Source organism: Notolepis coatsorum (genome assembly GCF_963971535.1).
Source record: "Notolepis coatsorum genome assembly, chromosome: 16".
In the NCBI taxonomy this organism is placed as follows: domain Eukaryota; kingdom Metazoa; phylum Chordata; class Actinopteri; order Aulopiformes; family Paralepididae; genus Notolepis; species Notolepis coatsorum.
This window is the reverse complement of record NC_140180.1, coordinates 106,613,643-106,641,542: the sequence shown is the minus strand read 5'-3', so window position 1 is coordinate 106,641,542 and position 27,900 is coordinate 106,613,643. Positions and strand designations below refer to the sequence as shown.

The following is a 27,900-nucleotide window of genomic DNA, read 5'->3' as shown; positions in this document are numbered from 1 at the left end:
GCCCCAAGAGTTGGGAGTGGTATTTTGCGCAATACCGTGTACTTTGCACAAGCCACAAATACCGGCATGTAACTCGAGAACCGCTGAACGGATTTTGACGGATTTTGTCGCTATCGACAGGCAACAAATAAGCCTTCAATTAGATATATATTGTATTACAAAATATGCACACCCGAGCCACTAGGGGTCGCCAAAGTGCCTGTGGGCAAATCGTCCTAAAAACTACCTTATGAACATCATGGGCCAGCTATTAGTGTGTTATTAGTGCCAGCCCCACAGCCCCAAAACAACTAGGTAGTCGTTGTGAGCAGCAGTGAGCAGAACATGTTTGAGAATGGTGATCGCCTGGAGCAAACTATTGGATATTATGAAATAAGGTGCGTTTGTTGGACTAAGCACTACTGGTGAAATGAAATGTAAAACAACTATAACCAAATTGACCGATGAGGAAACCTATTCGGCTCCATGGTATAGTCTGACCCGAGCACACAATAGTAACCTGGCTGCAATGCAATGGCGAGCGAACTATTGGATATATGATGAAGAAGACAAAACGGATTATGGATGATGATTATGGATGATAAGGTGTGTTTCCACCAGACTATGATGTTGGACTATGTTGGACCAAGCACTACTGGTAAAATGTAAAACAACTATAACCAAATCGACCGATGAAGAAACCTATTTGGCTCTGTGGTATAGTCTGGCCCGAGCAGATGAAGTAGACAGATGAAGGCTATTATGTATTGATCCTATTCTGATTCAAGACACGTTTTGACTCGACATGAGAAATGGAGTACATCTAAAACAAAGGTAACGTCTTTTTTTTACGTGTACTTTACCGAAACCCCATCATAAAACATGCATTTATATGATCGCTGTTTCGGATAAACGACCCCCCCCCCCCCGGATTTGTGAAGAAACAAGGCCATGTGTTTACCTTTGACCTGGAAATAATGTGTCTCAGGCAAGCAAAAAAACATGATTTACGCATACCCGCAGAAAACGTTCTGTAACTCGCGTTCCAGGAAATCAGCTTGGATTTTAGTGAAACGAGGCAATGTTTATATTGGAATTGTGAACGAACGAAGGTATGTAGAAACAAACCCTTTTTTTACATGTTGTACTACAAATAGTGTCCGTCAAATGAGCCATACTATTGTCTCCATAGCATAATATAGAAGGGTTAGGGGTTCCATTCCCTGTGTAGCTCAATGGGTAGAGCAAGGCACTAACATGGACAGGCTTATGGGTTCTATTCCCTGTGTAGCTCAATGGGTAGAGCAAGGCACTAACATGGGCAGGGTTAGGGGTTCTATTCCCTGTGTAGCTCAATGGGTAGAGCAAGGCACTAACTATGACAGGGTTAGGGGTTCTATTCCCTGTGTAGCTCAATGGGTAGAGCAAGGCACTAACATGGACAGACTTATGGGTTCTATTCCCTGTGTAGCTCAATGGGTAGAGAGATTACCTCATTTTGATATATTTATATTTAATTATCGTACTACTACTTGTTATTGGACACACGCACCCTGCACCTTACCATGCACATACACTAGACGCAAGACACTTTCTGTAAATAATTGACTTACCTCATTTTATATTTTTTTGTACGTTACTACTACTACACTACTTGGGTGGTGGCGGACGCCTTCTTGTGCGCTCCTGACAAACACCAGCCCTCTGGAGGAGCATCACGTCCTCAGACCATCTTACCGATATTGATGGCCGTCTCCTGCTTGTCCCCGGTCAGGATCCAGATCTTGATGTCGGCCTTCATCAGGGTCTCGATGGTCTCGGGCACCTTGTCCTGCAGCTTGTCCTCTATGGCCGTGGCCCCCAGGAGCTGCAGGTTCTAGGGAGGCGGGAGACAAGGCAGGAGCCACGTGAGTGAAGTGGAGCCCCGAGCAGGAGAGGAGGGAGCTTTACAAGGTCAAGTGTCAGAGAGCAGGGGCCAGCAGTCTGTCACTCAGTCACAGTGCGGACATTCTTCTTAAAGGACCACCAGTCTTTTTGACATGTGGGTTGTTCAAAGTCATTCTTGCCTCGACACTGAAATAATTTTCTGCTGGGCAATCCAACGTTGAACTGTGGGCCTCAGCGGCCGAGAGAGTAAAGGCCATGATCTAGCGGCGAAGTCGGGGGCTGATCCTGGGGAGGGAGACGGGGAAGAAATGTCTAAATGTCTTTTGTAATGTATGTGGTAGCATAATTTATTTTTATATATTCTGTTTTATTCATTTTGTTATTTCTATTGTCATTATTGTTGTTATTATCATTGCTATGTCCTGTGAAGTCCTGTTTATTGTTATTATTACTGTATTGCGTTTAGTCTTGTTTCATGTAAAATAAAAGAAAGAATTTTTTTTTATAAAGAAATATATCTATATATTCTGCCGATTCACCACTGCCATTGTCTTTCAGTGTATCTGAAAATGTGTCTTAAACGTGACATAAACGTAATAAAGTCACCACGTCTGACTAATGTTTGACATGTGGGTTCCAAATCATCCTCGCCTTGATACAAACATCAAGGCGGCAATTAGAGGCTGGGAAATATTAACCAAATTATTAACATTAAACTACAGAACCCAGCAGCATGTGGGCTAAGAGGAGTACATTAAACTACAAAACCCAGCAGTATTATGGGCTAAGATGTTTACATTAAACTACAAAACCCAGCAGTATTATGGGCTAAGATGTTTACATTAAACTACAAAACCCAGCAGTATTATGGGCTAAGATGTTTACATTAAACTACAAAACCCAGCAGCATGTGGGCTAAGATGTTTACATTAAACTACAGAACCCAGCAGTATTATGGGCTAAGATGTTTACATTAAACTACAGAACCCAGCAGCATGTGGGCTAAGATGTTTACATTAAACTACAGAACCCAGCAGTATGTGGGCTAATATGTTTACATTAAACTACAAAACCCAGCAGCATGTGGGCTAAGATGTTTACATTAAACTACAAAACCCATCAGCATGTGGGCTAAGATGTTTACATTAAACTACAAAACCCAGCAGCATGTGGGCTAAGATGTTTACATTAAACTACAGAACCCAGCAGTATTATGGGCTAATATGTTTACATTCAACTACAGAACCCAGCAGCATGTGGGCTAAGATGTTTAAATTAAACTACAGAACCCAGCAGTATGTGGGCTAAGATGTTTACATTAAACTACAGAACCCAGTAGCATGTGGGCTAATATGTTTACATTAAACTACAGAACCCAGCAGCATGTGGGCTAAGATGTTTAAATTAAACTACAGAACCCAGCAGCATGTGGGCTAAGATGTTTACATTAAACTACAGAACCCAGCAGCATGTGGGCTAATATGTTTACATTAAACTACAGAACCCAGCAGCATGTGGGCTAATATGTTTACATTAAACTACAGAACCCAGCAGCATGTGGGCTAAGATGTTTACATTAAACTACAGAACCCAGCAGCATGTGGGCTAAGAGGATGACATGCCTCAGTGTCTCGGCTAACATGTTCTGATACTGGAACACACAGACATATTAATGTTGCAGGTGCTTATTGTATACAGTATAATGGTATTTACATGCACCAACTCAAAGATGGAATACTCGAGTATGCCTGATAATTATTACTTAAATTATTACTAAATACTTATTCATCTACATGTAAACAAACTCAGTGGCTGGTGAACAAAAAGGTGTAGCCTTGATAGTGCACCTCACACACAAACAGACACAAAGGCTGTGAAAGCTCGTCATAGACTAAGTTTCTTCCACTCAGCCGCCAGGCTGATCAATGCCTCAGGCTGTACAGGTGAAAAGATGCGACAGCTGCTTCCTCGAGTACCGGAGGGGACACGTAATGCAAGGCTTGGTCCACATTGCAGCCGGCCTGTGGGAGGCATGGCCTAACAGCGTTCGAGACAGGGAAGGGTAGAATTGGACAATACAAAATTGGGATGGGGGAAAAAATAGAAAATGGGAGAAAAAGTAGATAAAAAAAAATGAAAAATGCATACACTGTATCGCTGTGACAATTACCAATGTGGTTACACATATGGCTTAATAAAGGAATCTGAATCTGACACACACACGGTAGACATATTTCTCTCAGGAAGTCTGCAGCAGGGGGTGCTGGTGCTCGTAAGGCCTGGTGTAAGGCCTGGTGGAGGCCCTGGTGGAGGCCCTGGTGGAGGCCCTGGAGGAGGCCCTAGTGGAGGCCCTGGAGGAGGCCCTAGTGGAGGCCCTGGTGGAGGCCCTGGTGGAGGCCCTGGTGGAGGCCCTGGTGGAGGCCCTGGAGGAGGCCCTGGAGGAGGCCCTGGTGGAGGCCCTGGTGGAGGCCCTGGTGGAGGCCCTGGAGGAGGCCCTAGTGGAGGCCCTGGAGGAGGCCCTAGTGGAGGCCCTGGTGGAGGCCCTGGTGGAGGCCCTGGTGGAGGCCCTGGTGGAGGCCCTGGAGGAGGCCCTGGTGGAGGCCCTGGAGGAGGCCCTAGTGGAGGCCCTGGTGGAGGCCCTGGAGGAGGCCCTAGTGGAGGCCCTGGAGGAGGCCCTAGTGGAGGCCCTGGTGGAGGCCCTGGTGGAGGCCCTGGAGGAGGCCCTAGTGGAGGCCCTGGAGGAGGCCCTAGTGGAGGCCCTGGAGGAGGCCCTAGTGGAGGCCCTGGTGGAGGCCCTGGTGGAGGCCCTGGAGGAGGCCCTGGTGGAGGCCCTGGAGGAGGCCCTAGTGGAGGCCCTGGTGGAGGCCCTGGTGGAGGCCCTGGTGGAGGCCCTGGTGGAGGCCCTGGAGGAGGCCCTGGTGGAGGCCCTGGTGGAGGCCCTGGTGGAGGCCCTGGTGGAGGCCCTGGAGGAGGCCCTGGTGGAGGCCCTGGAGGAGGCCCTAGTGGAGGCCCTGGTGGAGGCCCTGGAGGAGGCCCTGGAGGAGGCCCTAGTGGAGGCCCTGGTGGAGGCCCTGGTGGAGGCCCTAGTGGAGGCCCTGGTGGAGGCCCTGGTGGAGGCCCTGGAGGAGGCCCTAGTGGAGGCCCTGGAGGAGGCCCTAGTGGAGGCCCTGGTGGAGGCCCTAGTGGAGGCCCTGGTGGAGGCGCTGGTGGAGGCCCTAGTGGAGGCCCTGGTGGAGGCCCTAGTGGAGGCCCTGGTGGAGGCCCTAGTGGAGGCCCTGGTGGAGGCCCTAGTGGAGGCCCTGGAGGAGGCCCTAGTGGAGGCCCTGGTGGAGGCCCTAGTGGAGGCCCTGGTGGAGGCCCTGGTGGAGGCCCTGGTGGAGGCCCTAGTGGAGGCCCTGGAGGAGGCCCTGGCGGAGGCCCTGGTGGAGGCCCTGGTGGAGGCCCTAGTGGAGGCCCTGGAGGAGGCCCTGGTGGAGGCCCTGGTGGAGGCCCTGGTGGAGGCCCTAGTGGAGGCCCTGGCGGAGGCCCTGGTGGAGGCCCTGGCGGAGGCCCTGGTGGAGGCCCTGGTGGAGGCCCTGGCGGAGGCCCTGGTGGAGGCCCTGGAGCAGGGGGTGCTGGTGCTCGTAAGGCCTGGCGGAGGCCCTGGTGGAGGCCTGGTGGAGGCCCTGGTGGAGGCCTGGTGGAGGCCCTGGTGGAGGCCTGGTGGAGGCCCTGGTGGAGGCCCTAGTGGAGGCCCTAGAGGAGGCCCTGGTGGAGGCCCTAGTGGAGGCCCTAGTGGAGGCCCTAGAGGAGGCCCTGGTGGAGGCCCTAGTGGAGGCCCTAGTGGAGGCCCTAGTGGAGGCCCTGGTGGAGGCCCTGGTGGAGGCCCTGGAGGAGGCCCTGGTGGAGGCCCTGGTGGAGGCCCTGGTGGAGGCCCTAGTGGAGGCCCTAGTGGAGGCCCTGGTGGAGGCCCTAGTGGAGGCCCTGGTGGAGGCCCTAGTGGAGGCCCTAGTGGAGGCCCTGGTGGAGGCCCTAGTGGAGGCCCTGGTGGAGGCCCTAGTGGAGGCCCTGGTGGAGGGGGTGCTGGTGCTTGTAAGGCCTGGTGGAGGCCATAGTGGAGGCCCTGGTGGAGGGGGTGCTGGTGCTTGTAAGGCCTGGTGGAGGCCCTAGTGGAGGCCCTGGTGGAGGGGGTGCTGGTGCTTGTAAGGCCTGGTGGAGGCCCTAGTGGAGGCCCTGGTGGAGGCCCTGGTGGAGGCCCTGGAGGAGGCCCTGGTGGAGGCCCTAGTGGAGGCCCTGGAGGAGGCCCTGGTGGAGGCCCTGGTGGAGGCCCTAGAGGAGGCCCTGGTGGAGGCCCTGGAGGAGGCCCTGGTGGAGGCCCTAGTGGAGGCCCTGGAGGAGGCCCTGGTGGAGGCCCTAGTGGAGGCCCTGGTGGAGGCCCTGGTGGAGGCCCTGGTGGAGGCCTGGTGGAGGCCCTAGTGGAGGCCCTAGAGGAGGCCCTGGTGGAGGCCCTGGTGGAGGCCCTAGTGGAGGCCCTGGAGGAGGCCCTGGAGGAGGCCCTGGTGGAGGCCCTGGTGGAGGCCCTGGTGGAGGCCCTAGTGGAGGCCCTGGAGGAGGCCCTGGAGGAGGCCCTGGTGGAGGCCCTGGAGGAGGCCCTGGTGGAGGCCCTGGTGGAGGCCCTGGAGGAGGCCCTGGAGGAGGCCCTGGAGGAGGCCCTGGAGGAGGCCCTGGTGGAGGCCCTGGTGGAGGCCCTGGTGGAGGCCCTGGTGGAGGCCCTGGTGGAGGCCCTGGTGGAGGCCCTGGTGGAGGCCCTGGTGGAGGCCCTGGTGGAGGCCCTAGTGGAGGCCCTGGTGGAGGCCCTGGTGGAGGCCCTGGTGGAGGCCCTGGTGGAGGCCCTGGTGGAGGCCCTAGTGGAAGCCCTGGTGGAGGCCCTGGAGGAGGCCCTGGTGGAGGCCCTGGAGGAGGCCCTGGTGGAGGCCCTGGTGGAGGCCCTGGTGGAGGCCCTGGTGGAGGCCCTGGTGGAGGCCCTAGTGGAGGCCCTGGTGGAGGCCCTGGAGGAGGCCCTGGAGGAGGCCCTGGAGGTTGACAGGACCCAGGAGAGCAGAGCCAGCTGGCGGCAGGCGGCTAGGCCAAGAGGAGCCGTGACCAGAGCCTCGCTGCCTGCCGCCGTCCTCGCGCTCTGGACTCATCTGGAAACATGTCCCTCTCTATTACTATATTAAAGAAGTCTATATATAATAATAATATTTATACACAGTTTTGGATTCCATTGGTCATAGAAAGAAAGAGAAGCTGCCGTGTGTTCTGAGCACTCAGCAGTAACAGGAGCTCTCAGGAAGCCAGAACCACTTCTATCTACTGGATCCAACACTGTTGATTTCTGCGTAAACGTCTTGTTCAATTATGGCCCAAATAACCACAAGGATCTGAATTCAACCACGCATCACTCACACAGGTGGAGAATAAACATTATTATATTTCTGTGGCAGGAATACAAGTTATAATTATGCAACTGGTACGTTAAGCAAATGACACCGGCGGCCAGAGGGTGGACAGTGCTGGACTGACCGGGTCTTAGGTGTTAAAATGTCCGTGAGGACATTTTTGGTTCCAGGGGTCGCGAAGAAAACGCTTTGAACCAGCAGGGACGTGGTTTTGGAAACGGTTCAGAATCCATTGAAGGGTTTTAGCTACGGGTCATATGAACATGGAACAAGATGAAGGGTTTTAGCTGCGGGGGAGCAGGGTCATCGCCATCTATGGTATCTATATATGATATCTTCCTCTCTATCTATCTATCCATCCATCTATGGTATCGATCTATGGTATCTATTAGGATTGGGTACCGAACTCTGTAGTTGCATTTAATTAATAGAATACACAATACTAGCAATATATCCAGGCAAAATGAATTGACGTCGAAAAATGTTAAAATTATTGCAGAGCAAAATGGATGCTCTTTGGAGACCAATTTGGTTTAAGGGTACTGACCGAATTACATCGGTACTACCGAGTACAGATTCACCACCGATGAAGAGGGGAGCTGTGGCTGGAAGGGGCTTCAGTGTCTCATCCCAGCGACTCCACTGTGCCACCTGGTGGCTCGACCGCTACATTGCAGCGTCCCCATCTCTTGTGTGAGAACCTTTAGTGTTTACTTTTTGATTGATTGGGGCCATTTGTTTTTGGGCAGTGCTGAGGGGCGGTGCGGACCGTGCCAACGGCTTGATTTACGAGCGAGGCCACCTGTGTTTGACTAGTGCTTCCACAGACGCTCCTCTCAGGGAAATTATTGTATTTCCTGGTTGGAATTCCAGTGACACATATACACTTACAACACACACACACACACGCACACACGCACACACACACAATTGTAAACTTTGATTATCATATGTGTGTGTATGTGACAGGCCCACATTAATCAAAGCGGAGGTATTGGCTAGCAGTTTAAATGAAGCCATGTTCTCTGATCCTCGTTCAGACGCTGAGTGGTTTCAAAGCGGATGCTCGGAGGAAACTGGTACACATGAGGTGCAAGCCAACGGGCCGCTGGGTAAATAAACAGCTGATTACATTTCAGGGTTGGAATGTGCCGTGGCCGATATCAGACTGGGAAGTGGCAGGAAATGTAGATGATGTAAGAGAGAAGCAGAGGAAGGAAGTTTCAATACCACATCTTCAGATCGGCTGCAGTGTTGACGCACTATATATTACCCACACTGACACAGAGACCAAATCAAATAAAATGATTATATATATATATATATATATATATATATATATATATATATATATATATATATATATATATATATATATATATATGGAGAATACACAGAGACAGACAACGTAGGGTTAAGCTGGTGACAGGAACACTTTATACTGCTGTGTATAAATGTCGGTTCTATATACCGTGAACTAACTCATTAATTAATCATTACTCAATGATTTAATTGAACTCATCAATTTGATCTTGCTCTGAGAGACAGACCCTTCTGAGAGATTGAGATAATACATTATTCCATTTGTATGCTGGTGTAGGTATGTTGATATTTATATAAATGTTTAAATAAATGACCTATAGCCTACTAGTTATGTCTCACGTTGTATTGGTTTGCCCTCTTGTGGACATAATGCGCAACAATAGATATTCAATGTTTTTTTAGAAGGAATATTTGAATGTAATCTTTGGCAAATTTTGACAGCCATGGCTTTCTCATGAGTCTCATGGCCAGTACAGAGAGACTCAGAAGGAGCTTCTATCCCCAGGCCATCAGGATGCTCAATGACTATTTAACATCAACCCAGCCATCTACACTCATTGCACACATATACTCACTTTAAACAAACACTCACTTTAAACACTTTAACACTACACCATATTTGATCTATTTATTAAAGAGATTTGCACTACATCCATACCTAATCTTTGCATTTTGCATCTTGCCTTTCTTTTTGTACCTCATTGTCTGCATTTTTGTACCTCATTGTCTGCATTTCTGTACCTCGTTGTCAGCATTTTTGTACCTCGTTGTCAGCATGTTTACTTCATTGTACTTGGTTGTACTTTAGTTTGTATATTTGTATAGTGTTGGGACTTTATTCCTCTTTTACTTACTGTATGAAGCACATTCTCAGGGGCTCAGACAGAACCAAGCATTTCACTGTAATTTACATGCACTTTATACGTGACTGTTACATCCCAATGTATATATTCCCCAGTGTGTGTCTCCATGTGTGTGTGTTCTCCATTTTGTTTCCTCCCTCCAGCCATTGTTCCCTTCCCCATTGGTCCCTGCCAGGCCAATCCTTCCATTATTGCAACACAGCAGTGATTGGTGGATGGCTTTCCAGACTCCAACACTCAATCCACACCACCCAATCATGGATCACCCCACACCTGTTAAAACATGGCTTCTCACTTCAGTCTTTCTCTCTCTCTGGCATGAGGCTAGGCTTGTTGTGATTTTGGTAAACCTGTAACTTTGACAGCATTGCATTTCGTTTATTGGCCTTTGGTGCTTAATAGTAATTTCCTTGTGTGTGTATGGCCACAGAGAGAGCATTGTTAGTTATAGTTTGTTTTTGTATATATTCTGCTTTTGTTTCTGTATAATTAATGTGTTTTTCTCTCTTTCTCAGGAAGCACAGATGGGGTGAGCTGCCATTTCCTTTGGACATTGTTTTCTCCTGTTTTGGTTAGGTAAGAGTAGTTTAGGTAATGTAATCTCTTTTACCATAGATTAGATTGTGTTTATTTGGAGTATAGTGGTGTTTGTTTGTTGTTTTGGCCTGGGCTCACCCCTGAGCTACATGTGCTTCCTTTGCATCTACCAATAAATATCATTGTTGTTTACAAACCTGGTCCATCTTTTCTGTCAACCAACTGTTATGTTACAGCCCTTTACCCTTAGACTCACAGGGGTCGTAACAGTGACAAATAAAAGCAAACTTGAAGTTGAACTCATAGGCCTGTCCACTAGGTGGAGCTGCTGAGGGACGCAGACTCTGGAGTGAGACTACAGGCTTCTCTCGTTAACGACTGAGAGCTCTTGTGAGCATGAGGCGGCAGACTATAGGCTTCTCTCGTTAACGACAGAGAGCTCTTGTGAGCATGAGGCGGCAGACTATAGGTTTCTCTCGTTAACGACAGAGAGCTCTTGTGAGCATGAGGCGGCAGACTATAGGCTTCTCTCGTTAACGACAGAGAGCTCTTGTGAGCATGAGGCAGCAGACTACAGGCTTCTCTCGTTAACGACAGAGAGCTCTTGTGAGCATGAGGCGGCAGACTATAGGCTTCTCTCGTTAACGACAGAGAGCTCTTGTGAGCATGAGGCGGCAGACTATAGACTTCTCTCGTTAACGACAGAGAGCTCTTGTGAGCATGAGGCATCAGACTATAGACTTCTCTCGTTAACGACAGAGAGCTCTTGTGAGCATGAGGCAGCAGACTATAGACTTCTCTCGTTAATGACAGAGCTCTTGTGAGCATGAGGCAGCAGACTATAGACTTCTCTCGTTAATGACAGAGAGCTCTTGTGAGCATGAGGCAGCAGACTATAGACTTCTCTCGTTAACGACAGAGAGCTCTTGTGAGCATGAGGCAGCAGACTATAGACTTCTCTCGTTAATGACAGAGAGCTCTTGTGAGCATGAGGCGGCAGACTACAGGCTTCTCTCGTTAACGACAGAGAGCTCTTGTGAGCATGAGGCAGCAGACTATAGGCTTCTCTCGTTAATGACAAACAGAGCTCTTGTGAGCATGAGGCAGCTTTAACAGAATATACTGTACAAGTCAATCTTTTCACCAACATCCTGCGACCTCTGTCTCCCCCTGCTGGGCACCCAGGAAACCACAGCTTTAAACACCCTCCTCTACACAGCGAGCACACAGTATGCCACACAGCTAGTGAGGCACACAGGGCTAAATGTCTGCTATCTTTCACCATTCACACAGCTAGTGAGGAACACAGGGCTAAATGTCTGCTATCGTTCACCATTCACACAGCTAGTGAGGAACACAGGGCTAAATGTCTGCTATCGTTCACCATTCCGTCTCTGCTGCACTATGTGTATCTGTTCCCTGTTCATGTAGTGTGTTGTTGCTTTGGAAATGTATTTTTCCAAACTGAAAGTATATTGTTGTTGTATATTAAGTGTAAAAAGTAAAGATGATATTTCTACAGATTAGATGTACTTTTCTGTGAGTACACTTGCAATGTATTTCTTGCACTTTGCTTGCATGTACTAATTCAAAGCAGGCTGGGTGGGGGGGGGGGGTAAACTATACATTGGAGGGGGTTGGGTTTGGACATTTACAGGGTAAATGAAAGTGTGCACTGACCTTGGGTTTTCGACATTTACACAATTATTTGATTCAATGGTGGGTTCTGTTTTATTTTATGCTGCTGGAGTATGGGGTTTTGATGATGCACCTGCATGTAATGCTATCCAGAACCGTGCCATGAGATACTTCTTGGGAGTCCATAAATACACACCAAAAGGGGCTATAGAAGGGGACATGGGTTGGGACTCATGCTTGGTCAAGCAAAAAAGGTGACATGGTTAGGTTATGGAACCGCCTGGTCTAGCTGCCAAATGACAGGGTGATAAAAAAGATATTTAACTGGGACAGAGCACAAGGTCATCCCTGGTCAAGAGAGATGTCCATGATTTTTTTCTTCTGCTGACTTAAGTATGATTTTTATGAACAATCTGCAGTGTAAGGTTCACAAAATTAAAACAAAATTACAATCCATCACATCAGGATAAGTGGAAGGTGGAGATATGGAAAAAACCTTATGTAATGTTAAACTTAAAGAGAAGACGGAGGTCTCTGTGTGCCCAGTTGAGGTCTGGCACCCTGCCATTGGCTGTGGAAGTGGGTAGATTCCAAGGTAAATCTGAGGAGGTACGGTTGTGTGTTCTGTGTGATCTGGGAGTGGTGGAAGATGAATATAATTTTGTTTTTTATTGCCCTTTGTACACCGATTTGAGGAGGGCTTTATTTGAGAACATTCTAATTGTAAATCCGGATTTGTTTTGGGAGTCTGAGAGTTGTATGTTGAGTTGTTTTTTTGTGGAGGACATCTTCAGTTTTGCAGGGTTTTTGGAGAAAGCATGGCACTTGAGACAAAACACACTATATGCTATATAATTGTATATGAATTCCTCTTGTTTCATTGTTTACATACATTGCTTACAGCTTGTGTTATATTACGCTTTATTGTATTTTCTTTTTTTGTGTGGCCATCTTGGTCTATATGTCATAATTTGTCAAGTATACTATTATATACTTATTGTTTATGTGTCTTGTAAGCCCATATGGGCTGGGCATACACCTGTATGTAAGACACGAAAATAAAAAACATCAAATCAAATAAAGAATACAGGGGCCAGTTTTGAATTGCAGTCTCCCGTAGGTGCTCTTTGAGAGTGGTTTTGAAGGTGGGTAGTGATTCACATTATTTTACGGCTGTGGGTAGGGCGTTCCACATTGTTGTGGCATAATTGCAAAACGTGTTTAGTCCCTTGTTTGAGCCGAATCTGGGTTTGACATGATTTGTGGAGCTCCCTCTGGTGTTGTGATCGTGGTATTCACTGACCTTTGGGAAGTATTTTGACATGTACATGGGTACCTTAGTCGTGTAGTGTATCTTGTAGACCAGGCCCATTGCAAGTTGCTGTACTCTGTCGTCTACTCTAAGCCATCCTAGGTTGTCAAAGTGGGCAGGGGTGAGGTGGGTTCAAGCAGTAGTCTGACCAGTTTGTTTTGTGATGTTTGTAATCTTGTTTTTAGCGCCTTTGAGGTGCTTTGGTACCATGAGGTGCAAGCATAGTCGTAGTACCCTTGAATGAGTGCTCCTGCCAGAGTCTTCAGGGTATTCTTGTTTACCAGAGATGCTGACTGACCTTCTCTATGAGCTCGTAGCTCTCCTCCAGCTTCAGAGTGTGATAGTGGTGCTGACTGACTTGGGCTGGGCGATAAAACGATAACGATAATTATCGTGATATATTTTACTCATCAATATCGATCGATAATAAAAAAAAATATATCAATACATTTATTTTATTATTTTTTTTTATTTATTTTTTTGTGACCTGCAACAGGGCAGTTTTAAAACCAGAGACAGTGGACAGACTTGTCTTTCTTGCCTGCAACTTAAAGTAATGGCTTTGCTTGTCCAAATGACAATACTGACCAAATTGTCAATTTATTTTGTTTGCTTTCTAATTTAAAATACAGTTTGAAACCGTCTGTACACAGCAGGCTATGTGTGCTAGCAGAGCTAGTCTCCAGTCACGAGTCACGGTGCACATGTGCGGTGGTTTGTCCACCAAAAAAGCGCCAAAAGATAGAAAATAAACTAGCAGAGCCAGAACTGTTCAATTCCCCTGGTGCCACAGCCAGCAGAGAAGCCGGTTTACGTTCACTTTCAAACCAGCTGCAGCCTGAGAACTGGAGTGTGAGGGGATGTAACACTAAAGATGGCGGCAACGACAAAGAATTGCTGCAAAATAAACATACATCTGTTGTTTAAAAGAAATAATAATAATAATTTTTGTATACTTATAACAATATAGATAATTATCGATATCGAGTGATATGATAACATTATCATATCGTTATGGTTTTTGGCCATATCGCCCCCAGCCCCATGACTGACCTTCTCTATGAGCTCGTAGCTCTCCTCCAGCTTCAGAGCTCTGTTCTGCAGGGAGGTGGACGCTCGCTGGTAAACCTCCAGCCACTGCTGGTACGTCGTCTCACTGACATCCGCCACCGCGAAGCACAGAGTCCGCAGGCCTGGTGGAGACAGAACATCCAGGAACATGAGGGGTGGAGACAGAGGACATCCAGGAACATGAGGGGTGGAGACAGAGGACATCCAGGAACATGAGGGGTGGAGACAGAGGACATCCAGGAACATGAGGGGTGGAGACAGAGGACATCCAGGAACATGAGGGTCTACCTCCCACTGTGTCCGACACTCACATACAGAAGGAATGAAAACACTTTTCAAGTTCAGAACACATGTATCTACCAGGGTTATACAGAAATGATCTCAACCCTGGTCCACATCCACAGTGAAATGCTGACTTAGGGATCTTTGTAAACACATAGGAACATTACAATACAGCAGCCCAGTTCAACACAGATATCATTTGATGATAAGCTTGAATTCAGCGAGGGCCAAACTAATTACTTCAATAGTCAAAATGATAATAGTTCTCGTGGGCAAAGGGACAAATAAATAAATAAAATGAATAGATTATTTAATCTACCAACTTTAGAACAATGGTTTTAATCCCCGTCAGGATCCAAAGGAGAAACATAGACTCTGGAACACTGACATAGGTCTGCTGAGGTGTCTCAAGTGGAAAAGACTAAATATTAATGTAAATATTGCACCTGTTTTTTTTATTTTCACACAAGGTAAAATAATGATGATGCCTAAAGTTGTAGCTCACTAGACCGATACCCCACAGCTCGCGATGTGATCCGGACTCTACTGTTCAGTAGGTTCACCAGTAGGTGCAAAAATATGCTCCTCCAACGGTCTGTTTTGAGATTTTACGCAATTTGGCCTTTTCAGACTTTAACCATTTCACTACCACACTACAGAAGGTTAGTAGTGTGGTGGTAGTGAAAGGGTTAACCGTCTGTAGCGCGGTGGTAGTGAAAGGGTTAATGTAATGGTGTGTGGGCGGGCTGATACTTGGCATTAGATTGGATACAGTGTGTTTTGTAAAACAGCTCCTACGGTGCAGAAGGGAAGTGAGCTTTTTGTCCCACTCCTTGTTATGGAAATAAACATCACATCGCGTGGTTAACTTGGTTAGGCTGTTCAGTTCATCATGTGTGATGAACAGACCAACGTTAACAGTTAACATACACTTGAAAGGCACAATGGACCTCGTGATCCAACGGACTCACGAGAACGTTACGAACTTTTCTGAGATTCGTTCGTAGCTACGAACAGGATTTCTTTACGAACGCGGAAAGGCAGTTGTAGAATGGACAGACTGGTTTACATACTGAACATCTGCACTGCGGGGGTTAATACATACTGAACATCTGCACTGCGGGGGTTAATACATACTGAACATCTGCACTGCGGGGCTTTTAAGACACAGCATGTGTGTGATCTGGCCTCTGCAGCATGTGTACTAGAAGCTAGAGCATTCTGCTGACATGTCACAAGGGGGCAGTGTAAGTACAGAGTAGAGACATAACTGTATTGTCCAACAGCTTCTTACCCATAAAGAGACAGCGGAAAGAAGGCCACATATATCTGCATCGTTTGTTATAGTTACTAGTCACATACAGTATATCACATCTGCATCATTTGTTATAGTTACTAGTCACATATATCACATCTGCATCGTTTGTTATAGTTACCGGTCACATATATCACATCTGTATCATTTGTTATAGTTACTAGGTCACATCACATCTGTATCGTTAGCTCTACTTACTGGTGGGCCGACGTTTGGGTCAAAAGGACCAGACAGAAGACGTTGTCTTGACTAAATGCCCCATGATGATGACATTATTGCCCAAACCAATATAAATGTCACTGTGCTGTGAAAGTGCCTTCTTGTTACACCACGTGCCTAGAGGTCTGGATGTACAGCGATGTACAAATACATACAGAAAGGAAATGAGGACATGAAGCAAAGGCTGCGTACAGTAAGTGATCAGATACAGAAGTGATGTCGTTCTGCTTGTGGCGAGGGGCGCCGCCCACCCACCCACTCACTCACTCACTCACTCACTCACTCACTCAGTCACTCACTCACCCTCTGTGGCAAACTGCTCCAGATGTTTGAGCGTGATCTCCTTGTACCTGGAACTGTCCGCAAGACGGTCGTAGACGACGGTGTCCTGCGAGGGGGAAAACGCTGGTGTTATCGGATATTTACACCGAAAAGAAAAAACACTATTGGTGTTAATGTTGTACTGTTGTTGTTGTTGTGCTGCTGACAACCGTCGCCATGTGAGCGTTGATACGGTTGTTGCGGCTGTGCGGAGATAGTGCAGGTTGTGTGGGTTACTAGTAGTCTGCCCCATATTTAGATATATATATATTTAGTAACATATCCAGAGATGCAGTTAACAGGTTCGGTTGTTGGTGGTGGATGGGCCCTGTCCTATCTGTCTATCTATCTGTCTATCTATCTATCTATCTATCTATCTATCTATCTATCTATCTATCTATCTATCTATCTATCTATCTATATCTAAATCTAGTATATATCCATCTATCTATCTATATCTAAATCTAGTATATATCCATCTATCTATCTATATCTAAATCTAGTATATATCCATCTATCTATCTATATCTAAATCTAGTATATATCCATCTATCTATCTATATCTAAATCTAGTATATATCCATCTATCTATCTATATGTGTCCCTGTCCAGCGATTGTGCCTATATGTCTCCATTTTACCAGATTGTGAAAGTACAGAATGTAAGCTTTCAAATGATGTGTCATACGTTGAAATATGAGAATGTTTTGAAGATGATGTGCTGATTTAAATCCTAGATGATTTTTCCTAGAACATTTAATCAGAGAAATCACCTCTCAAAGATGTTCTCACTTCAGCCAGTCTGGGCTGGGCGTGAACAGTAGCCCCTCCCCTCACTGAACAGCATTAACATACTGTCAGTAAGTACTGTACTCTCTCTCTGAAGTCTAAACTTCACAACACACAATCTAAACCCCCCCCCCCCCCCCCCCCTACCTCTCTCTCCCAAACCGTTCCTACAACAATCTTTTTTATGTTGCATGCAAATACAAAATGTATGTATACATTTATTTTGTATTATAATTTTTTGTATGTTTAAATATCAACATGATCTGGCAATCCTGAGTAAATACTATCAAACTCCTCCAATATCATCTGGTCTTTCCAAAGATATGGGACACGTGTGCGACTGTGCACACGCGCAAACACACACAGGGAGAATGGCTTAAATGATTTTAGAATACTTCAGCTAATGAAGTTAAATGTTTATTATCATCAACTAACTACTATCAAGTTTGTTTTTATACTGCAGCATTTTGCTACTATTCATCTCACCTCCGCGACTTGCAGGCGAAACCGCCAAGGCAGGGTCACATATTATATATCTATCTATGGTATACGATACGTATAACTATTATATTGATCTCAATATATCTATGGATTGTCGCCTGTCGCCATGGAGACAGACAGACACTCACAGCTCCTTTGCAGTAGAGACGGATCTTGCCAGATGGGGTGCGCATGATTACTGACATCCTCTTCCTGGTGCTGTGAGAGAGAGAGAGAGAGAGAGAGAGAGAGAGAGAGAGAGACAGAGAGAGAGAGACAGAGCGAGAGAGAGAGCGAGAGAGAGAGAGAGAGAGAGAGAGAGAGAGAGAGAGAGAGAGACATCCTAAAGGTGTAACCACTGCCTAACCAAATGATGTCATCCTACTTCAGTTGACATATTGAAATTACAAACCAGAGACCATGTCACACATGGCCTACACACACACACACACACACACACACACACATTAATGAATAACGCAGATGACGCACTGTCAAATGTGCAAAACCGTATGGCTTGACGATTCTGTGGCAAGGTAATTAGCAGTGTTTAGTGAGTGTTATAATCACATGATGTGGTGCTAAAACAGCAGAGTGGAGCCTTCAGATACAGAGCCTGTTATAACCACATGATATAACCCTGTTATAACCACATGATATAACCCTGTTATAATCACATGATATAACCACATGCTATAACCCCGTTATAACCACATGCTATAACCCTGTTATAACCACATGCTATAACCCCGTTATAACCACATGATATAACCCCGTTATAACCACATGATAAAACCCCGTTATAACCACATGCTATAACCCCGTTATAACCACATGATATAACCCCGTTATAACCACATGATAAAACCCCGTTATAACCACATGATATAACCCCGTTATAACCACATGATATAAGCATGATATAGTCCTGCCCAGCATTTGTTTTCTGGCCTTATATGGTATTTTCACCCAACCTCAGAACTGTCTTGTGGTAATTCACAATAACAGGCCAATCATAGCATAGATAGGTGTATAGTACATAGTATAGGAATACATATTGAGAGCTCGTCAGAAACAGCAACGTTCAACTTTGGTATATATGTGGTATATATGTGGTATATGTAGTATATATGTAGTATATATGTGGTATATATGTGGTATATATGTAGTATATATGTGGTATATATGTAGTATATATGTAGTATATAGTATATATATAGTATATATGTAGTATATATCGCTGCTGTCGGGACAAAACCTCATAACTCCATTTAATTTTTTTTTTATATAAATCAACTCCGTAGATCATCCTCCATATGTGTGTGTGGGTTTTACAAAGTTTAAACAATGGGAAAGCATTAAACCGATCATCTGTCTAAACCTCCTAACTCTATTCACCCTCAAATCTGTGTTAGTTTTTTTCATCTGCTGAAAAGTTGGGTTTTTGGAGTTATGAGGTTTTGTCCCGACAGCAGCGATATATAGTATATATGTAGTATATATGTGGTATATATGTAGTATATATGTAGTATATAGTATATATATAGTATATATGTAGTATATATATAGTATATATGTAGTATATGTGTGGTATATATGTGGTATATATGTAGTATATAGTATATATATAGTATATATGTAGTATATATAGTATATATGTAGTATATATGTGGTATATATGTAGTATGTATGTAGTATATATGTGGTATATATGTAGTATATATGTGGTATATATGTAGTATATATGTAGTATATATGTGGTATATATGTAGTATATATGTGGTATATATGTAGTATATATGTAGTATATAGTATATATATATAGTATATATGTAGTATATATAGTATACATGTGGTATATATGTAGTATATATGTAGTATATAGTATATATATAGTATATATGTAGTATATATGTAGTATATATGTGGTATATATGTGGTATATATGTAGTATATAGTATATATAGTATATATAGTATATATGTAGTATATATGTGGTATATATGTAGTATGTATGTAGTATATATGTGGTATATATGTAGTATATATGTGGTATATATGTAGTATATATGTAGTATATATGTGGTATATATGTAGTATATATGTGGTATATATGTAGTATATATGTAGTATATAGTATATATATAGTATATATGTAGTATATATATAGTATATATGTAGTATATGTGGTATGTATGTAGTATATATGTAGTATATATGTGGTATATATGTGGTATATATGTGGTATATATGTAGTATATAGTATATATGTAGTATATATGTGGTATATATATAGTATGTATGTAGTATATATGTGGTATATATGTAGTATATATGTGGTATATATGTAGTATATATGTAGTATATATGTGGTATATATGTAGTATATATGTGGTATATATGTAGTATATATGTAGTATATATGTGGTATATTATGTGGTATATATGTAGTATATATGTATATATGTAGTATATATGTATATACAGTATGTAGTATATATGTAGTATATATGTATATACAGTATGTAGTATATATGTATATATGTAGTATATATATGTATATACAGTATGTAGTATATATGTATATATGTATATACAGTATGTAGTATATATGTAGTATATATGTAGTATATATGTGGTATATATGTATATATGTATGTAGTATATATGTAGTATATATGTGGTATATCTGCACTGCAGTATATCCAACCAAATACCTTGTGAACTCCAGTACGTGAAGCAACTCGTACTTCTCTTCTCCTCCGAGCTGAGACCCAAAACAGACAGAGATACAGAGACAAACACAGAGACAGACAGACAGAGAGACAGACAGAGGGACAGACAGACAGAGAGACAGACAGAGGGACAGACAGACAAACACAGAGACAGACAGAGAGACAGACAGACATACACAGAGACAGACAGAGATACAGACAGACAGAGAGACAGACAGACAGACAGACAGACAGACAGACAGACAGACAGACAGACAGACAGACAGACAGAGGGACAGACAGACAAACACAGAGACAGACAGAGAGACAGACAGACAGATAGACAGACAGACAGACAGACAGACAGACAGACAGACAGACAGAGGGACAGACAGACAAACACAGAGACAGACAGAGAGACAGACAGACATACACAGAGACAGACAGAGATACAGACAGACAGAGAGACAGACGGACAGACAGACAGACAGACAGACAGACAGACAGACAGACAGACAGACAGACAGACAGACAGAAAGAGAGACAGAGACAGACAGGCAGACAGACAGAGACAGACAGACAGACAGACAGAGACAGACAGAAAGAGAGACAGAGACAGACAGGCAGACAGACAGAGACAGACAGACAGACAGACAGAGACAGACGGAGAGAAAAGCAGACAGAAGGACAAAAGGACAGAGTCAAGTAAATGGGGAAAGAAAGTCATCAAGTTAACTTCAGTCCTTCAGAGACCGTCTTATCTTAATCACTAAGAACCTGACTGTCCAACACTCTTCAATCAGCCTTAACTGCACTTAAAACGGTTCCAGTCCCCTGCTCTGGTTCAATGAACTTTCTTAATTGTGGCGAGTGGCAGGTCCAACAGGGTGATTAAAGAGGTGCCGAGGGCGTCGGGAGACCTGATGAAGGTGAAGAGCTTTGGGCCGACGAGGGGAGATGGATGTTGGTGCTTCTGCCCTACAAGCCCTCGTCAGGCTAGTTAACCCTGTCACTAACACACTACAGACGGTTAACCCTTTCACTACCACACTACAGCAGGTTAACCCTTTCACTAACACACTACAGACGGTCAACCCTTTCACTACCACACTACAGACGGTTAACCCTTTCACTGCCACACTACAGACGGTCAACCCTTTCACTACCACACTACAAACGGTCAACCCTTTCACTACCACACTACAGACGGTTAACCCTTTCACTGCCACACTACAGACGGTTAACCCTTTCACTGCCACACTACAGACGGTTAACCCTTTCACTACCACACTACAGATGGTCAACCCTTTCACTACCACACTACAGACGGTCAACCCTTTCACTACCACACTACAGACGGTTAACCCTTTCACTACCACACTACAGCAGGTTAACCCTTTCACTACCACACTACAGCAGGTTAACCCTTTCACTACCACACTACAGACGGTCAACCCTTTCACTACCACACTACAGACGGTTAACCCTTTCACTACCACACTACAGCAGGTTAACCCTTTCACTACCACACTACAGACGGTCAACCCTTTCACTACCACACTACAGACGGTTAACCCTTTCACTGCCACACTACAGCAGGTTAACCCTTTCACTACCACACTACAGACGGTCAACCCTTTCACTACCACACTACAGACGGTTAACCCTTTCACTGCCACACTACAGACGGTCAACCCTTTCACTACCACACTACAAACGGTCAACCCTTTCACTACCACACTACAGACAGTTAACCATTTCACTACCACACTACAGACGGTTAACCCTTTCACTACCACACTACAGACGGTTAACCCTTTCACTGCCACACTACAGATGGTCAACCCTTTCACTACCACTACAGATGGTTAACCCTTTCACTACCACACTACATACGATCAACAATTTCACTACCACACTACAGACGGTTAACCCTTTCACTACCACACTACAGCAGGTTAACCCTTTCACTACCACACTACAGCAGATTAACCCTTTCACTACCACACTACAGACGGTTAACCATTTCATTACCACACTACATACGGTTAACCCTTTCACTACCACACTACAGACGGTCAACCCTTTCACTACCACACTACAGACGGTCAACCCTTTCACTACCACACTACAGACGGTTAACCCTTTCACTACCACACTACAGATGGTCAACCCTTTCACTACCACTACAGACGGTGAACCCTTTCACTACCACACTACATACGGTCAACAATTTCACTACCACACTACAGACCGTTAACCCTTTCACTACCACACTACAGACGGTTAACCATTTCACTACCAACCACACTACATCAGGTTAACCCTTTCACTACCACACTACAGAAGGTTAACCATTTCACTACCACACTACAGACGGTTAACATTTCACTACCACACTACAGAAGGTTAACCCTTTCACTACCACACTACAGACGGTTAACCCTTTCACTACCACACTACAGACGGTTAACCGCGGCCAGGGGACATCCAGAACATATACAGGAGGATGGTAAGACATGGAGAATGTCAACTAAAACTACCCTCAGCTTCACTACATGTTTTAGTCTTTTCCTGCCTTTGGTCCGATTACATTGAGGCGGATCTCAAGGAAGAAAGAACATCATGGAAGGAAGCAGAGAAAATCGCCCAACAAGCTGGAGAGATTTCATGAATGACCTATGCTCCCCAAAGAGCAAAAGGGTTTAAGGTAAGGAAGGGTCCGATTACATCTCAAACAAACTGCTCTCATATCAAGCACATCAAGGATAAAAGGAAACCAGTTATCAATTCCTGAATCTGCACAATTCTTATAAGATAAGATAAGATATTCCTTTATTGATCCCCTTGGGGAAATGCAGGCATCATAGCAGCATGGGGGAGGGGAGGTACAGGTACATGGTGATAGTAGAAGACATGATACAGGTCATACAATTATAGTACAGTGGGGAAGTAAAATTAAAAGTAAGAAAAAGAAAATAAAAATAGGCAGTGTAAACAATATAATTAACTGAGTATACACACATGAGCAAGTAGGCAGTGTAGATAATTCAAGGTGCAGATGAGGGTATGTATGCCCTCTCAGTTCTATTTGCATTACAATAAATATAGTTACAATAGACGCTATAATCTAAATATATGCTATGATTAAGTAAGTATACAGTAAGTATATCACAAAAAGAATCATGTGTTTTGAACGGCATAATAAGGTATGTAATAAGTGTGATATCAAAACTCTGTTATTTTCAACTAACAGCCCCTGAAATATTGAAGAGCTCATTTTGAGAGAAACCTAATATGTGGTTGTCATCGTCCATCTACATGACAGAAATATGCGATAACGATATCACGATATCATAACTTCATCATGATACGATAAAAGTGAATTATCGCTCAGCCCTGCGTATGGATTAGCTTCATCACGATACTGATATGATAACACTGAGTTATCTGCGTATAGACGAGTGTTCTTACTCACAGCTTCTATGATGACAGAGTCTGGGGTTCGGCCGGAGAAGACAAAGCCCAGGTTGCATGCGGCTCTCACCAGAGCTCCTTCATCTGGAGGGGGAGGAAGAGGAGGAAGAGGAAGGGGAGGAAGAGGAGGAGGAAGAGGAGGAGGAGGAAGGAGAGGAAGAGGAGGAGGAGGAAGAGGAAGAGGAGAGATTACAGTACATTAGATTGCATTCAAATGTATTGTCATTGCACAGCACAGTACAACAAAAATAAGTTGGCATCTAACCAGAGTGAAAATGTAACAGTAAAGTGCATATACGTGATATATATAACAAGCAACTAGAAAATGTATGCTAAACTGATGCATGTACAGTAGGGCTGACCCCTATTAGTCGATTAGTCAACTAATCGGTCGAAAGGAGCCGTAGTCGACTGGCCAACCTCTTAGTCGAATATATATATAAAAAAAAAAAAAAAAAAAGTATAATTTAATTTATTAAATTTTTTTTATCATTCTTTCCAAAAGAAAAGAGGCCTAGAAGCGTGGCTAACGCTAATGGCGCGCATACCAGAGGCTAACTGCCTAAGAAAACAGGCACAGAGGCACTGAAAGAGGATTTCACCCACTAGACTAGACAAATATCAAGATGTATCCATCAGTGGACCAATTGCATGCTTTTGCAGAGGACAAGAAGCCTTCAGTCGACTCCTTCAGACATTAAGCACCCCCCACAGCCCAAATGGAATGATAAAAAAAATAAAGAAAATTAAAAATATTATACTAAAAAATAAAATAAAAAAATGTGTCGACCAATAGTCAACTAACGGCACATTTTGGCCACTCATAGTCGACCATCCAAATCCTTAGTCGGGGACAGCCCTAATGTACAGTATAATGATGTACAGTGATCCATGTATAGAACATATGGCCACTGCATTAAGGTACAGTAGGCTCCAGCTCCACATGGTCAGTAGTGATGAGTGGTGCCTCCCTGCATCATCTTGGTCTGTCTGAATGAATGAATGAATGAAAACTTTATTTAACAGATTGCAGAATGGGTACAATACAGTACGGCTCAATACATACAATTGTTAAGGGGATGCAGACCTGAGAAAGACGTTTGTCTTGTTTCCATCAGGGTCCCCCATTTTCAATTCATATAGACATTTATGACATACACAACATACATGACATTTATGGCATAGGGACATATAGGTATTTAGTACTGATACATTTGTGACATAGGCGGTATTCAAATATACAGTACTGTTACCCCTAGATCCTGACAGAGTATATACATATGATGGGGAGGGGACTGTACATTAGGAGGGGGTGGGTGGGTGGGAGGGAAATATACATACGGCGGGGAGGGAATATATACATGCGGTGGGGAGGAGACTGTCTATTAGGAGGTGGTGGGGGTCTGCTGGTCTGTCTACTGCTGGGCTGTTGTCATGCTGTAATTACTGCTGGTCTGTCTACTGCTGGGCTGTTGTCCTGCTGTAATTAGTGTCTACTGCTAGGATGTTGTCCTGCTGTAATTAGTGTCTACTGCTGGGATGGTGTCGTGCTGTAATTAGTAGCTGGTTCAGGACCAGGTGAGTTCTGACCTTGAAGCGTTTGCATGTGAAGTGTCCCCACAATAAGGGCTCTGAGGCTGACCTGGAGTCTGCTGCACTGTACTGTACTGTAACACTGTATACAGCATGTCCCTGCAGACTGCTGTACTGTACTGTACTGTAACACTGTATACAGCATGTTCCTGCAAACTGCTAACGGTGCGTGTCTTCCTACTCCTACTGCATGCACAGAGAAGAGAAAGGTATGTATCTTCTTGTCTAACTCCAGGGTAGATGGCAAATAAGCTAATTTCCCAAAATGTTGGAGTTTTCCTTTAACTAGCCTAAAACGAGCCACATTGCTGACACTAAATGACCTGCGCTCTGCAACGGTTCCAGTCTATTTTTGGCTAGCGAGGAAGTAGACCCGTGAGAGGTCCATTATGAAGCAGGTGAGTGGTCACTACGGTAACCACAGATGTGACAGAGTTCAAAGGATGAGAGAGCAGAGGACCGTCAGACACAACTCTCCTGTTGGAGCTTTTCCTGGTGACAGTTTAAAGGTCAGATCCCATGGAATGAAACATGTTGTTTCGTCTGCAACTGAAACTCTCCCAGCTGTAAATGCCATTTCTGTGGATCTTTAACCTCTTAAGCCCGAGCCCTATTTTCTGAAAATCCGCCTAAAAATATATACCTAAGTAAATGGAAGATTGCTCCACTTCTACAAGGTCCATTTGCATGTTCTTGGTATCTAGGGACATCTATGGACCTCAGTGTGTCTATTACCAGGCTTGCTTAAATTGTGATGAAACAAAGGAGAATATGAATAATTTTCTTTGCATCTTTGACAGTGAATAACACCATGCAAAAAATTACAAGACATGAAGATAATTTTTTTTTTGCTAAATCAACTCTGCCTCTCTTTGTTAACTACAACAAGCAATGTTGTTTGTTATTTAAGATGAGGTTGGACTTGGCACTGACAGATTTGTGTTCATTTTGCTGCTTTTATAAAGCCTCAAATGACGGCTTACAATATTTCATGAAAGCAAAGTGTTTCGTTTGTCTAAGATTTAAAAAGGTTAAAACTTTACAGCACTGAAAAAGTTGAAAAAAGTGCTGTACAAGACCCACAACATATATAATTTTCTTTTTTTTATAAAATAAAATAAACATTTTATACATTCTTTATTTATTATTATTTTTATCTCGAAGCTTAGAATTTAAATCGAATCTCGGCCCCGAAGCTTCGAATGCCAAAAAAAAAATTGAAGGTCAGCCCTAATGATGACAATGCATCTGAATGTAATCGAATCTAACGCTGCAGGTTGTTGGTCCCTGGAATGCTACACTGGCTACATAATCACAGCCAGCAGAACGAACCTTGACTGAGCTGAGACAACATCCCTCAGGCAATGGCATAACATATCCTTTAGTTAGTCTTAGAGTCAGCATATGGTACCTGAACATACTGTAGCATGTGCTGCGTTCAGGCTACTGTTTACACCCCACAGTCAAACTCTCGACTCAAACAACAAATGGAGCCAATAGGGAAATTATTTCCAAAAGAAATTCAGCTAATTTGAAAAGATGATGACAATGTGGACCTTGGACCTATAAAAGTGAACCATAGAACTGGTGAAATAGCATGTTGGGTTTGGGGGCTTTATACGACTGTTGCTCTCACTATTAGACTATTAGGAGATAGCAGCTGGAACAGTGGAAGGGTGTAGTCACTGACAGCCCTCTGTATTGAACCTACATGGCTGGTAGGGCGAACATAGTGCCACTGTAGGTCTGACATTACATTACATGGTGAATACCGTGAGACAGTACGGCTGAATATGAACATAGCTGCGAATTAGGAGTGGGAATCACAATGCTAGAGTGAATATAGTTATTTATGTCCTTTTTTCAACAGAAAAAAACAAGGACAATATATATATATATACATCATCTGTTCTATCTAATAAGATAACGTTTTCAGTCTGCTCACCTCATTCCAATCATTTTTATTGCAGTAAAATGGGATTGTCAAGTAAAAGTGCTATAGGTAACATTTAGCCACTAGATGTCGCACTAGAGCACTCGCATGTAATTTATCCAATCGGGTGCTTTCCGTGTGGGGAATGGGAAGTAGGGAGGGGATACATGTAAACAACAACATTCATTTTTAAATGATAAATGTGATCGTAAATCATCTGCCCTTTGTTCATTGGCTTAGATTTTTAGTACACTTGATCTCAAGAAGGTGCTGAATTAATGAATTTTTCACTTTTGGTTAACACTTTGGTTGCCTTGGGTTAAATTAATGATATACCATAGATTGCCAGCGCTATTTGTCTATGGAGAAAGTCCCCTTCTTTGCAGGGCTATAACTTTTTAAATTCTATTGCTACATTGCCATTATTAGGGCCCATTCAAAGTCCTATATGTATTGTTCATTGTGTAGCAACGTTAAACTTTTTCATTCACATATTCATAGTAAAGTATGGTCTAATGTATAAGTATGTTTTCATCTCTTTCTGCAGCTTTCTCCAGAACGTGATATATAGCCCCAAATGCATTATATTGATGATGAAATACAGTTTGATGGCAATCAGCGCGATATAAAAAATTCCAACTAGACGTACTTCTAGAAGTTACTACACGTCATCTGATGTTGACCGGATGGGCGAGGGGGCGTTTATAATTCCGTGGGCAGCGTTATACCAATCATCTAATGTGGGTCA

The 27,900-nt window shown here is 44.1% G+C and overlaps 1 protein-coding gene across 1 annotated transcript in view; it reads right to left on the bottom strand.

Moving 5' to 3' along the window:
* atp8a1 (ATPase phospholipid transporting 8A1) overlaps positions 1 to 27,900 on the bottom strand; it is a gene marked incomplete at its 3' end in the record, with an annotated part of 287,871 nt that overhangs the window by 49,559 nt on the left and 210,412 nt on the right. The window contains exons 17-22 of the mRNA XM_084332147.1: positions 23,628 to 23,710; positions 20,153 to 20,202; positions 17,585 to 17,654; positions 16,150 to 16,234; positions 14,013 to 14,152; positions 1,717 to 1,855 (exon numbers count right to left, since the gene is read on the bottom strand). Coding sequence (XP_084188273.1) covers positions 1,717 to 1,855; positions 14,013 to 14,152; positions 16,150 to 16,234; positions 17,585 to 17,654; positions 20,153 to 20,202; positions 23,628 to 23,710 — 567 coding nt within the window. The remainder of the gene's footprint in view (positions 1 to 1,716; positions 1,856 to 14,012; positions 14,153 to 16,149; positions 16,235 to 17,584; positions 17,655 to 20,152; positions 20,203 to 23,627; positions 23,711 to 27,900) is intronic.